Genomic DNA, 14460 nt, shown 5'->3' with positions numbered 1-14460 from the left:
TTAACCCTGTTCTTCTCAGGCAAGACCTGTCTGTCATTGAGAGATTCCCCCTTTAAGCTCCTCCCTGTCATTTTGGAGGGAGAACATTGATAAGGAATACCACATAACTCACTGCTCCACATCCCCACTAATGGATGTGGCATGTGCTGGCAGCCCAGCCTCTCCTGTGTCCTGGCTGCTCATGCCAGCAATGACACCTGACTGAGATCCAACATGGCATTGTCTCACAAATCACTGGCCTGGCAGCTCAGGCACTCTGTGTTTCTGTACAGCGGGCCCTTCACCTACAGAAGATGTTTGGCCTGCTCAGCATTAGTTCATAAGATCACTGAAGTGCAACTGTTCTTTCAAGGGCAGAGATGGGCTCTGCTTTCCAGTACAGCATACTGCTGCTAGGATCAAAGGAGGATGCTGTTTTGGCCCTTTTATTGTCATAACAAATCCTACGCAGCTCAGCAGAGGAAATTCAGTATATTTACTGCATCCTTCTTACCCATCTGTCTCCTAGACTCTGGAACACTCCATAGGACTCACAGATTAAAGAGGCAGTAAAACCACCAGTTACTCCTTATAAATTAACTCTTCATATAAAATCTTGTAATAGTGCTGGCAGCCCTTTCACAAACACATTTCTGTAAGTGCAGAGAGGGACTGAAAATAAAGACCTAGCCCTAAGCCTCTTGTAATCAATTTCTTGCTAGATGATACATCAAGAGTGAAGCTTTCCAATGTGGATGATGACCCTTGCTCAGACTACATTAATGCAAGCTACATACCAGTAAGTGACTCAAGGGTGGTGTTTTACAGTCCTCCTTCCAGTGGTAATTTTTCCTTCATCTAAAACTGAATATAAAGCTGGGTGGTCAAGGCTCCCCTCCCCCTTCCTTGATTCACTTGAGCTAAAAACCTAAGAACTCATTTTGTGGGTGTGCTGAAAGACTCTGTCTGACTACCATTAAGTTAACTGTGAGTGATTTACCCAGCACTTAAGGACACTTTCTTGCATTGCTGTAGTTATGTACGATAGCAAGTCTAATCGGCCAAGGACATATTTTTAAAGGTTGCTGATTTTATACAGTGCCCACAACAACTGTAGCTATCCCTGCAGGTGGCATCCTCACTGTGGAGCTGTAGCTCATCCTGACAGCATTGGCACCTTGCAGGGTGATAAAACTGGCTGAAATTAAAATAATGCCCTTTTGCCAAAGAGTTATGATTGATAATAGCAGTGGCTTAGCAATACAGATTTCAAGCCAGAACTCAGCTAGTTTATTAAAAATGATAAATAAAACTAAAACCCCTAGCAGTTTTAAAATTGCTTGAGAGTATGCTGAACATAAAAGAACAATGGAAAGCTTTGACTGTCACAAAAGGAACCATATTTAGGTAAACTGCCACAGTCTCTTCCTTCTCTCTCTTCCAATCAGTAATTTGCTTTCAGGTCTAAGGTAACAATTTACTTTTCAAAACTATTGTCCCAGCAAGGGTTGCTGCAGTGCCCTGTCTGCAACCCCAAGGCTTTTTCAGTTGTTCGAAGATTTTTTTTCTGACTTTTTGGAAACTAATAGAGTTTTTCTATTTGCAGGGCAATAATTTCCGCAGGGAATACATAGCAACTCAGGGCCCTTTACCTGGAACCAAAGATGAGTTCTGGAAGATGGCATGGGAGCAAAACGTTCACAATATTGTCATGGTAACCCAGTGTGTTGAGAAGGGCCGGGTAAGTCGTGACTCTGTCTGTTTTAATGTCTGTCATATGTCTATTTTAACATCTGTTAAAACTTACTTGCTTCTTACTTTCATCACACTAAAGCCAAAAAGAGCCCAGTCATGGAGATACACAGCATGAAGGAAAAGGTATAATATAAAGACTGGAGACAGATTAAGGCTGTGAAGTGAGGATACACAGACTGTGTATCCTCATGCAGCATGGCAAGGCTAGAATTAGGAACAGAGTGATTCTGGTCTCTAATCCAGGACTTTGTTCATTTGACAGTTGTCTTCATCATGCAGAAGGACATCCACCAAAAAAAAGTGTCTGTTTATCACATCAAGTCTGATCAACTTCTACTTTAAATATAAGCTCTGGAGAGCATATGTTGATCAGTAAATAAACCAAATTATCTCTGATATATAAGCCCTGATGTAGTTAGCAAAGAGACCACTCATGCACTTACACTCTTCCTAAGTGCAGGTGTAGCATACCTCCCCAGGTATGACCATGTCCTGTCCCTTCATAAGACAGCAACTAGATCTGTAAGATTAAACAAACTTGAAGTAGTGATCCTCTAATGGCACATATAGGGTCACTTCCTCTCAGCTTACCATTTTTTCCTGAGGAGAGGGTGAAAGCTGACACAGAATAGGATATGTATCCTTCTGCATCTCATTGGTTCCAAGTGGGACCCTACTGCGATGTCTCAGCAAGAGGTGAGCAAGGGGCACTGAAGGCACAGCTCTCATACCAGCAGAGATTTGAGAAGAGTTGGCACAGAAGATATGCCCTATAAGAAGGTATCAGTGGAGGGCTTCCCATTCCCCCCATCACAAATGAATTATGGGAACTTCCACTTCCCACCCCCATGCTAACCCATTCCCATGCCAGACCCTGCTTGTTGATATGGCAGAGTGTGGCATCTCTCTCTGAATTCAGCTGCTGCCTTTCTTCCTTCATCCTCAGGCACAAGAGGTCTGAAATCTGCTTCTGCCAGCGCAGCATTGTTTGTAGCTGTTTTGACCGCTAAATCTGTCTTTCCTTGTGTCCCTGCAGGTAAAGTGTGATCAATACTGGCCCCATGACCAGGATTCCTTGTACTATGGAGACCTGATTGTTGAGATGCTGTCAGAATCAGTGCTCCCAGAGTGGACAATACGAGAGTTTAAAATCTGCAGTGTATGTTTGCATTTTTTTATTTCCTGATTAATTGGCTTAAAACACTTGCAAGGCTAAGTTAGGAAGGTTTATTTAGCTGTACTACAGTTGCATCATGCCTGACTCCCTGCTGGTGGAAGTTACAGCATTTTCTCTGAAGGTACCTGTTCTATGTGTCCCTTTCTCTTTTGTCCTGATGACCCACATTTTGAATCCCAACAGGAAGAGCAGCTTGACTCAACGAGGCTCATTCGTCACTTCCACTACACTGTATGGCCAGATCATGGTGTGCCAGAGACCACCCAGTCCCTGATCCAGTTTGTCAGAACTGTAAGAGATTATATCAACAGGACCCCAGATACAGGACCAAGTATTGTACACTGCAGGTATGTGCAGCAGGAAAAGATCAGTGACACAGAGCCCTCATGCCTGCCCTTGGGAAGATCCCAAATCTTCATCACTGTTAGACTATGGGCAGCCACAGTTTCTGGGAGATAGCTGATGGTCTTAAGTTTCCAGATATATCAGAGCAGTATTGCTAAGGCACATGCATTCACCTACAACCTCACGCTGGAGATGGCTTGAAAATTATTCTTAGGGAGCCACTGTGTCTCTGTGGTACCACTGCAGAGCATGAAAGTGTCAGCAGCTGCCACTGCTCATCAACATTTGCATTCTTAAATTGCCCATGTGCTGCTGTTGTGGCCCAACATTTGAATCACAAAGGGTCGTTTCAGAGGTAAGACCCGGGTGAATCTGACTATGTGTAGGTGTTGAGACTGATGGATCCATCCTTCCCTGATTCTGACTGAGACTCCCTTTTCTTACTGCCTTTTCATGCTCTTCTGCTTTTTCCATCTTTGGCAGTCACAGGGCTGCAGTTTTCCCTCAGTTCTGTGGTCCAACCCTACACCTGCATAAAAAATGACAAAATTGAACTGCCTGATCTCTTATCCACTGGCCAGTTGCAGCAGAGTATAGGGCTACAGAGAGGGAAAGAGTGCAGTTGGTACTGTGTATTCTGATAAAGCCATATGTTCACTGGAAGTACCTGATTGTAGTATCTGACCCCTCCACCATTATATGGGCTGAGGCTTGTGTCTTACATGACCCTGCCTGTGTCTGCCTGTACAGCATGTGCTGCAGCATGTCAGATGTCTACTGTGTCCCACAGCTGCATCTCTGGAGAGAAGAGGTTTCAAAGTTAGAGTCAGGTGCAATCTTTCAGTGTATCTCAATGACTGGGTTAATACAAAGCAGAAAGCAGAGCAGGCAGTAGCGGAGATTCCTCTACCATTACTATCCTTTCCTCCTTCCTAAATAAATTCTATTACAAAGTATTATAAAGGCCCAAAGGTGCCATTTGAACAATTTGCTTCTCACCCTGGAGATCTGAACTTTATACATAAAGATAGTGAAGTGTCACATGAAGATAGTGAATGTTTTGATCCATATGCTTTTAAATCTCTTGGGTTGTTTTTATTTTCCAGTGCTGGTGTTGGCAGGACTGGCACATTCATTGCACTGGACCGAATCCTGCAACAGCTGGATTCGAAGGACGCTGTTGACATTTATGCAGCAGTCCATGATCTAAGGCTTCACCGCGTTCACATGGTTCAGACAGAGGTAAGGTTTGGATAGCCTGCTATGCAGCAACAACAGCTGCAGTATGTAATAATCAGTCTTATCTTAAAGGCCCTCAAAGCACTTTGCACTGTGAAATAAGAGCTATATGTATTTTAGCTCTGTGAGAACTTCCAGTTCAGGATTTTTTCCATTGGCTCTCTTAGAAAGGTCCAAACCATAGCAAGTTGCAGTTATGCTTCCTATAGATTTCTCCTCTTTTTGTGCCCTGGCCTATAATCATCCCAGCAGCATTATGCATCAGGCACATAACAGCTCGCAGTTGCTTCACTGCAGAGCCCAGTAAATGAGCTTTAAGTGAAGATAGGTCCTTCAGGGATGGGTTTGGAAGACAAGCCTAAACCAGACAGATAGGTTGACATAATGGGAAAGAGGAATGCAGGACAGAGAAAATTAGATGTATGTGATTTTAAAACTCTGGCCACTGTGACCTTGTGCCTTTGCAGTTTATGTTTTATTGAGCTGCTCTGTCATTTTCATTACAATGATTTTGGAAAGTTGATTTGCATTCTCCTAACATACTATGGAAAAGCAAGTGCATTTGTAAAATAAAAGTTTTGTATTTCTTTCCGTGCTTTTAAATGGCAAGAAAATAATGTTATACTGATAGGAGGTAAATATTTAGGAGCTGATTTAATAAAGTTTTGTGGAGTTACTCTGTATATTTTCCCTGTGAACCGTTAATGGAAGAATGAGAACAAGTTTGATGCATCTGCCTGTAGCTTGATACTAATGGAGCTCTTTGCTGCAATTTGGAAACCAATATGTCAGTGACAACGTTTTCTGATAGATGTCTCATATGGGTATAAAGAGAGGCCCAGCTGGGAACACAAAACTAAGGGGCTCCTGGAAATATTTTAATCACAGAAGACCTTCTGTTGGAGGGGAGACAGGTTTCCAGCCTAGTCTCTGCATCTTCACCTATATTCCCATCATCCGTAGTCTGCAAAGGCAGACGGACATCTCAGGAGGATGGCTCTTTTTCCCTATCTGGAAAAAAAGAGGCAACTACCTCAAGAACCTAAATTTGACTTAGAAACAAGTAAAGTTGTGTGATATAAAACCTTCCTTTGGCATGCTTTGAGCTTGACATGATGTCTAAGTCAAAAGGCAGCCAGATCCACACAAAAGTCAAAGGCCACAGAGTACCATCATACTTGACAATATTCAGTCACAGAAAAACAGCAGCAATAAAACAATGCCTCTGCTTCAGACTTGGCTCAACATTGTTTAAGACAAGGGATTGGAAGTGAAGACAGGCAAGGGAAAACTGCATCAGCTCAAAAGGCAGCACGCTATAGCAGCTGTAACCATTCCAGTTGAAAATGTCTGTGCCAAAGAAAGTCTCCATGCTTGGCCAACTTTCCAGCGTGTTGGGGTGGGGTGCAGGATTCTGCTCTGCAGAGAGAGCAGCTGCATGTGCATAAAGGCAGATGTCCTCATTTTCCCAGAGCCAGAACACTGAAAGACAGAGCAATGGCCAAAGATATGAGGGGAGAAAATACATCTACTTATTGGAGAAACTATGTATTTGAGATAATGTTAAAAAGGTACACCTTGACATATAAACATGCTCGGCCTGACTTTTGGGTACCATGTTAACTAATCAAAAGATTATTCTGACCTATGTCACAAAACACAAAGAGTAGCAAAGCATGAAAGTTTAATAATCTATTCTGTCAAGATAGTTTGGTGACTAATCAGCAGTCAATAACATGCTGACCCTCCTTACTTTGGTTGTGAATGTCATCTTAGCTCCATTCTATGAAAGGCACTCTTCAGAAAAGACTGTCATTTGCTATATAATCAGAAACAATCTTAAAACTTATGCTGGATCTGAAAAAAATAGTTTTTTCAGAGATTTTTCTGATTTTTTTTCTGAGATTTAGGTTTCTCACTGTTGTCTGAAATATTTATGTTATTATAAAATTCTGTGGAAAATATTTCTTTTCAGAACAAAAAGAAAAATGAGGAAATAGTTTGTCTTTCCTGCATGCTTCCCTGTGCATATTAATTCTTCTACATATACTTTATACCAAGGCATTCAGAAGTAGTATCTATCCAACATAGCACCATGTGAAATTGTACTTTACAGTTGTTAAAGCTTTCACTAATGGCATGATCTGTCAAAACATACTGTGTTCATTTAGGTTTTACTGGTGTTATTTCTAACAAGAGGTGATCACAAAAGATTACTATATTCCTAGAGTGAAAAGGAGATTGATTTTAGAATGATATTTTAATTTTTAACACCACCCTTAATTTTTTGAGGGAGTTAGCTTGTAACGATTTTTTGCAGTACAGAAAATTAAATTACAAAATTCCTCAGTGTCTTAAAAACAAATTTTTTTGCAGTGTCAATATGTGTATCTACATCAATGTGTGAGAGACGTGCTAAGAGCCAGAAAACTTCGCAGTGAACAAGAAAATCCCTTATTTCCAATATATGAAAATGTGAATCCAGAGTATCACAGAGGTAACTGCAAGTTTATCAAATTGTAAAATGTGTCAAATGTAGTAGGTCACTGATAGGATAATTGAGGGGGAATTTTTCTGTCTTTAACTATTGATATTTCTTTGCTTCCTGGACCTTCATTTGTTCCCTCTGCTCTTTTCATTCTTGCAGTTGTGTCTTTATTTTCTCCATTAGTAGTTATTACAACATCACTTCCTGCTCCTACCTTACCTTTATGCTCTCACTATCCATAAGCAACTGAGAACACTGACAGCAGTTACTGGGCTTTTCTGTCATGCATGGAGTTCAAGTTCTGTCTGCATCACCCTCATCTGCTGTTGACAATATAGTCAGCCTTGGAAGATTTCCCATCTGCTTTGACTGGAAAATATAGATGCCCTAGGCTGTGTTCTTTCTTTATCCCCAGACTCCCCATTCTTGTAGGCTCCTTTTCCTAGCCTACATCCAGTCCCTTGCTGATGAGACTGGCAGGAGTAGCAAACCTGGCGCCAGCACTGCCCTTCACTTCCTGGGCCCATGGCCGGAGGACCAGCGTGGAGACGCTGTAAGCAGTGGTGACCTTGTGCCCTGGTAGAGCTGATTCTTAAGGGATGTAGAAGTTTTTAGGGTCCAGACAGAAGGATCTCAGTAATTCTACAATTTTTGGTGTTAGGATTATATCATAAGAAATCCGAATAATTTACTTGATTTAGCCTGTAGTAATTGTCATATACAGGTAGAACAGGCTTGGAGGAGACCAAGCAGAGGTGGGATCTGAACTTAGCTGTCACATCCATCACCAGCCAGTGCTGCTGCCACACAGCTACCTCTCAGATCACTGCTGAATCTGTGTTGGTTTACTTTTTCTAATCTCATTTTTCCTTGCTTTCAGATGCTGTTTATTCAAGACACTAAGAATGTTAGAGATACCTGCTTTTATGTTAACTATGGATCTTGTTTTGGTTTTTTTATGTATGTATTTCATGCACCAGAAAGGTGCCAGACCTTTTGGTTGACACTGTGTATAATTTATTGGTCTGGTGATTTTTTCTAAAGATATATAATTTAAATGTAATAGATATTAATGTATATAATTGTATTTTGGCATTATGTAAATATGTATTTTTTCTATGTTGTTTATATTAATATTATGCTTCAGATAATACTATTTTTTCTTATCACAGTTTATAAAAAACTGTTCTACATAAACTATTTTAAATTGTATGGCTAACAGGACTGCTGCATTTGGGGCGCTATTGGCATGACACGGAAAAAGTCCTATACAGAGAACCTCATTTTTAAAAAATATTTCTTTGTTTGTGAGATTAAATAAGCTACTATTAAGCAAGGAAACAGTAGTCCTGTGTAGGAATTACAATGCTACTCTACACTTTAAACTTACTGCTTTTCATCTGACAAAAATGGGAGTAACCCATATCACAGTGGCATACCTTTTACAGAACTCATTAACAACTGAGCAAAACAGGGTTCACCTCACTAGAAGCAACTGTTTCAGTTTAGTGTGACATAGTAGAAAAATAGCAAACAACTTCACGCTGCAGTGAAGTCTAGCAGACCTTTCTCTGACCAAATACTTTGAGGGGAGACAGGTCACATCATGATTTCTTTACACTGGTTTAAGAGAGCAGAATCAGACCACAACTTGTGTCTATGCACTTTCACATGTGTAAAATTTTAATTAAGAAAGGTGTTCAAAAATGCTCCTGAGACATTTGTGTTAACAGGCCTGTGAAGATGTGAAGTCTGACAGCTTCCATAGCTCATCAGAAACAATGCTGTACCATGACAGCCAAAAAAATAGAGAGATCGCAAACATTGAAACAAAGACATATAAAGGTATATATCCCACAGTATGCTCACCTGGTGTAAAGCTGCACTTTGCCCCAAGTGGTGGTATCCTTCAAATGCCACTTGCTTTCACAAAGGGACAGCTTGGCCCCAGCATGTGGAATGTTACCTGATGTCACCACCACAGGGGCAGTTGGAATGGAAGAAGGCTCATCAAGGAATGTAGGCTGGCAGGGCTGTCCTGATCATACAATCACCTAGTGTTTTGGGTTGGAAGAGACATTAAAGATCATCTAGTTCCAACCCCCATGCCCCCAGGCAGGGCCTTATTACTGAAAACATGTTTAAAATTCAAAACATATCAACTTAATTTTGTATGAATAAAAGAACTGAATGATAGCAAGAAGTACAGTCAAAGAGCTCTTACCAGGTATCCTGCCCAGCCAAGTGGATTATGCACAGCCTCTCTCTCCTCTGCATAGAGGCATCTCATTCAAGGGTCTAAACACTCTGTTGATCTATTACTTATCTTTATAAAATGCTCCTCAAACAAATAGTGAAGAGACAGTACATAGTTTGTCTCCACCATGAAGGAAGGGCTTCATAGTTCTTTTTTCATATATCTACCCATACTCTTCATAGAGAAAACTTAGCTTATTGCTGAAGATAAGTGCCTAAATCCCACTTCTGTTTTGGAGAAAAATAAATATTTCTGAAGGCCTTCTGAGAATCAGTAAGTAGTAAACTGAGTGCCTAACTGAGGAACTCCAGTGCCACAGCAGGACTGTGCATATCCATGTTATTCTAGTTTTCCTAGAGAAGGTAACAGCCACTCTTCTTATTCCATCTGGAATCTCATCCTTTCTTGACCAAATACCCTCACATGCCTCAGAAGCCACCCTTCAAATCAGGTGTCACAGCTGCTCAGAACATGTAAACTTGTTTATTCTTTTTAGGTGTTTCTGAATGAAAATACTGCTCATTCCCTCCTGCACATGCTCGTTGGTACCACACAAACCTTAAAATTCACCACCCTTAATGGAAACCGAAGAAGAAGGGAACTAGTGTTGGGGTGGAAGACATTTTCAAAGAGGAAAGTCTAAGAAAAACCACAAAGAAATGTGAACATTTTCTTTAGATGCTTTCTTTTCTCTATTTCCTTTTGCTAGATGGCTAGGTTAGCAAGCGAGGACAAACAAGCATGGCAGCTTTAGATCAACTGTTGATCAGGCTAATAACCTGTGCACTTAAGGCATTGTGAAAACTGCTGTTGTGTTACATGCACTGCATTTGGTCCTTTATTTTTTGCAGGGGTAGCCAAGGAACGAAGATCACCATGTTAGTTACCAGCAGTACAATTACACTATTAACACACACCAAATGTACCCTATAAATTACCTCACACTCTATATCACTGTGTCATTTTTTAATGCTGAGGGAAATGGAGCTCACTCAATACTATATGATCTGAGGGCAAAATTCTAACTGTATGCTCTGTATGCATGTTGTTCATCATTTTCAGAAAGACACACATCATTCTACAGTTTATTTTATCATTCTCAGCTCCCTTGTCTGCAGCTACAGAGTTTATAGTTTGTACCCAAAATGATCTCATAGCAGACAGCTAGTTTCATCTTTTCTCTCAGCTAATAATGGACACAGTTCATAAGCCTCTTCCTCCTCATCACTTCATAACATGACAGATGACCTTAAACACTCTGGCACAATGCTCTTGAGCAGCTTTACATTTCTGCCCAAGTAGGTCACACATGAGACTGTATACACACATTATTGCTCTGGTTCTGCTCTCTAGCCAATTCTGCTCATATGAAATCAGTGTAAATCCAATGAGAAAAAGTAAAAAAGTATCTATGTAGCATTTTGTTAATATACAACACCTACTTATCAGTATAAGTAGTTATATTTACTGTGCCTCTAAGCTGAATGACAGGACTGATGGGAAATTGTTAATGTAACAAGAATACATTTGAGGGAGTTTGTGTGCTGAACAAAGACCGCTCTTAAGGAAAAAGACATCTTTTGAATGTCCTTGATGATGTTCAGAATTCCCTTCTTGATGTTTCCCAATAATAATGTTAGAAAGCAAGGCTAATGTTGTTGCTGATCCATAAGCTAAGATTTGCACACTTGAAGCCCATCCCTTGAATTTCTGCATTGTCCACAAAGCTACCTGAGTACTTTCATGAAAGTCAACTGGAATGCTTGCCTGAAGAAAATACCGTTCCACTTCTGAAGCACTTGCAGGGTTGGGCTTTTAGGTTAATTCAAATTTTGTATTGAAAGTTATTTAATAATGAAAAAAATGTAATAAATATTTTTTAATCTGTGCAATAAAATTACAAGATCCACTAGTGATTGTAGGGAAAAAATAGATTTTACATAGCTGGAGTTGATAAATGATATTTTTTGTTACTAATGGAACAGAAAAGTGGGTGAGAGAAATAGGCATACTGTGAAGATGTCAAAAAGTGCAACTTTATACATTTTTCTCTGCTGCTATAGTTATTTAGCAATAAATAATGCCTAAAATACCAGAAATATTATTTTGTGCCATAATATGCTATGAATTTCCTTCCAATTGTAGAACAAAGAAAAGAAAATATGTGAGCTTTAAGTTTATATTATGTATTGTATATGGTTATTTACACTTTGACTTTGAAAGCACAAACTTAAACACTAGACAGAGCATGAGCACATGAGCACTTAGCTGTGCTCCTCAGCCTGGGATTTAATATATGGACTAGAGGGATGAGAACAATAGTCATCAAATCACTCTGTCAGCATCTCTCTCCAAGAAATGCATCTGATAGTCAGAGATACAGCCTACCACAGCCACAGCTCCAAGGAGTGCCTTGGCAGGTGCCTAACATTTATTCAGATTTCTTTCAGTACTTCAGACGTAGAGTTTATGTAAATAAAATGCAATATAGAATGACCACCACTCCTTCATGGCCTTGTCACAGATGTCTGGGCTCTGCAGCTGTGAGCTCTGGGACCTATAACTCCAGGATGCCATAACTTTCAATTGAAATGAGTGCTCACCCCAGGTGGGCACTTGGGCAACTTCCTGTAGACTCCATGCCCTCAACTCTCTCCCTCACACTGATAAAATCAAACTCTCGACCTGTTGGTAGCACCTCTATGGCCAAAGCAAACTGATTTGTTATCAGTGACCTCACAGATCAACAGCTGATTCAAACTGGGATTTTTTTTTTTTTTTTTTTAAGGCTAGCAGGAAATACTGGAGACTAGGGACTAGCTAATTGAGAAAAAACTGTGGAATCGGGACACATAAAGTGTCAGCAATGCCAGTAGTCTAATATCCATGACAGTTTAGTTGTTTCTTGGTTTATTTGAAAGCTAGAGAAATACTGTAAGTAACATTAGGAAGTTAAATATATATTGTTCTAGAGCAGGGCAGTACACTATAAAGAAAACCCCACAGTTTTGAAATGTGGCTAGCTTTAGATTCTTTGCCAGTGCCTGGAGTAAAGTGCCTGAAAAATATTTTCAGTATTTATTCCATGCTCATATGCAATATAATTACTTATAATTGTGTTCCTAACAAACACTGGGTGAACACAGAACTGTGCTACTATTGTCAGTTTAATTTAAGCATTTAAGTATATTTTTATATTTTTAGCTACAGTCAAAAAAATCAAATATTTGAGTGTATTTTACACATTTTTATAGATACTTCATGAATAAAACATTCATTTTAAAAAATCATATTCTTGTCTTCTGTTTGACTGGCTTTTCATTATGGATTTTGTTGTCCTGTTGCTCAGAGAAAAGGTCATAAGTGAGTTTGATTTCAAATTAGACAGTCTTCAGAGAACATTAAATTAATCAGAAGCCTCAGCCTGTTGGGGAAAAAGAGGCTCTGGCCTCTTTTTGCCTGCTGGCCAGATTAGTACCCATGTGGAAAGATACTGTTGTTCTCTTCTCCTCCCTGGTTTTGTGCCCTCCTTTAATAAGCCAGATACTGTTTGGTTACACAGTGGATATTTGAAACCACGGTGGGTCTTGAACTTGAGTGCCTGTTGTTTTAGAGACATTTTTCCAGGCAGTTGTACCAATTAGCACCGCACTGCAGCTCCATCACTGCCTGCCCCTCGAGGATCTGAGCCATGCTTTTTAACAAATGTATTTCTCCTCCTCCTGCTCTCCACAGGTCTTACCCGTTAGCATAACCATCCTTGTGGGGTCAGGGTGCTCGGCAGTAGCGTGTTTACTGCTAATGCTCTGTCTCAGTTACTCCTTATTGGTCATCAGAAGTGTTTAAGTCAAGTTTACGTGAAAGAAAGGATGATTTATTGACTTGTACTGTGAACTATTTGCTGAAGGTATGAAGGCGGAGGCAGTTGTGAGATATTTTCTTTGTGATATAAAAGTTTATCTCTGAGTTCTGCTCTGTTGTGAAACCAATGTAGACACAAAAGAGAAGTGATAAAGATAAAATAATGTTCAGTTAATATCTCCACACAAGAAAAGCAAGGCCAACATTGCAGACAAGGATAGATAAGAATGTTTTGACGAGGTACAGAAAGGAAACTAAAGAGTCTCTTCTAGTTCAACAAGAGCATAGTGGTTGATTCCTGTTTAAATATCCCCAGAATCTAGTTTTTAACTTTGATATTTTTACATGCTCTTGATTTGTACCTGGGCTTCATACCTACAAGCTGGTGATTTTGTCTGGTAAAGTCATCTCCTGTACCCTAATCTCAGTTTTCTGTCCGTGCTTGTCTTCACTATCAGTTGCTTTATTAAGCCCTAGAAATAGCTGCTGAGGCAGGATGCTTAGCTGCTTATGGCAGGCAGGACGTAGCAATGCTGGAATGTCAGCAAATACCACAAGTGAAAATTTCAGATGTTACTAGCCAAGGCTTTGCACATCACTCTGGTACAATACCACTCACAACCTGGAGTGGTAAAAACTACAACAACATCAACAACAACAAAAACACCACAGGAGAAAAAGAGGGGGAAAAGCATTTCAGTCAATTTGTGGAGATGTTCCAAAGCAGGAACTCCTGTTCCCAGGGTCAGTGCTCTGTGGGGGATGCTTTGCAGTGGCTGCACAGGCTGTGGGCAGGTCAGGAGGCAACCATGGCGTGGCTGGGCTGGATTGGTCACTGAGCCACCCATGGCCTCCACCTGGAACTGACCTGCTGTTGGTTCTCCTCAGGCCAAAGCTGCAGCTTCTTGGGGTCTGGCTCCTGCAGGTGCCTGGCATCCTCTTTATACCCCAGCTGGGTGCTTACTGCATTGCGCAGAACCTCGCTACAATGAGCAGCTTTCCTTGGGATGAGAGATGGTCACAGCTTGCAGAGATCTAGAGTAGTAGTCAGCAGCATGGAGCAGGCACGAAGGCACCTTGGTCCAAGAGGGCAAAGTATTTTGTGGACCTCAAAGCCTTTAAGTCTCCAGGGAAAACATCACCTCAGCACCCACAGCTTTGCTGTTGCAGAGGTCCCAAGGCCTCCCAAAGAGGCTAAAATTCCCCTGAGGGCTCTCACTGACCAGGAAGGGTCCCCATTGTCAGCACAGGGAGAGTATGCTCCAAGCCCAATTGGACGATGCCCTCCCCATCCTTCCTGACTCAAATTCCCAGTCAGAAAGGGTGGCAGAAGTATTTCCTAGCCAACAGAGTGCTCCA

At 40.8% G+C, this 14460-nt stretch overlaps 1 protein-coding gene across 3 annotated transcripts in view; it reads left to right on the top strand.

The window, feature by feature from the left end:
- Nucleotides 1-12530, top strand: part of PTPRB (protein tyrosine phosphatase receptor type B) — a 63589-nt gene extending 51059 nt beyond the window's left edge. For 2 of the 3 annotated variants that reach the window (XM_030259701.4, XM_030259719.4), the window contains 6 exons: nucleotides 702-778; nucleotides 1586-1720; nucleotides 2771-2893; nucleotides 3095-3258; nucleotides 4363-4498; nucleotides 6872-12530. In XM_030259701.4, the coding sequence (XP_030115561.4) occupies nucleotides 702-778; nucleotides 1586-1720; nucleotides 2771-2893; nucleotides 3095-3258; nucleotides 4363-4498; nucleotides 6872-7018 (782 nt within the window). In that variant the 3' untranslated portion in view covers nucleotides 7019-12530. The remainder of the gene's footprint in view (nucleotides 1-701; nucleotides 779-1585; nucleotides 1721-2770; nucleotides 2894-3094; nucleotides 3259-4362; nucleotides 4499-6871) is intronic. The other variant, XM_030259712.4, reaches the window with a different exon arrangement.
- Nucleotides 12531-14460: the final 1930 nt, after the last annotated feature.

Source organism: Taeniopygia guttata, chromosome 1A, assembly GCF_048771995.1.
Source record: "Taeniopygia guttata chromosome 1A, bTaeGut7.mat, whole genome shotgun sequence".
Classification (NCBI taxonomy): Eukaryota; Metazoa; Chordata; class Aves; order Passeriformes; family Estrildidae; genus Taeniopygia; species Taeniopygia guttata.
Note: the sequence above shows the minus strand (reverse complement) of the source record. Positions and strands in the feature narration are given on the sequence as shown.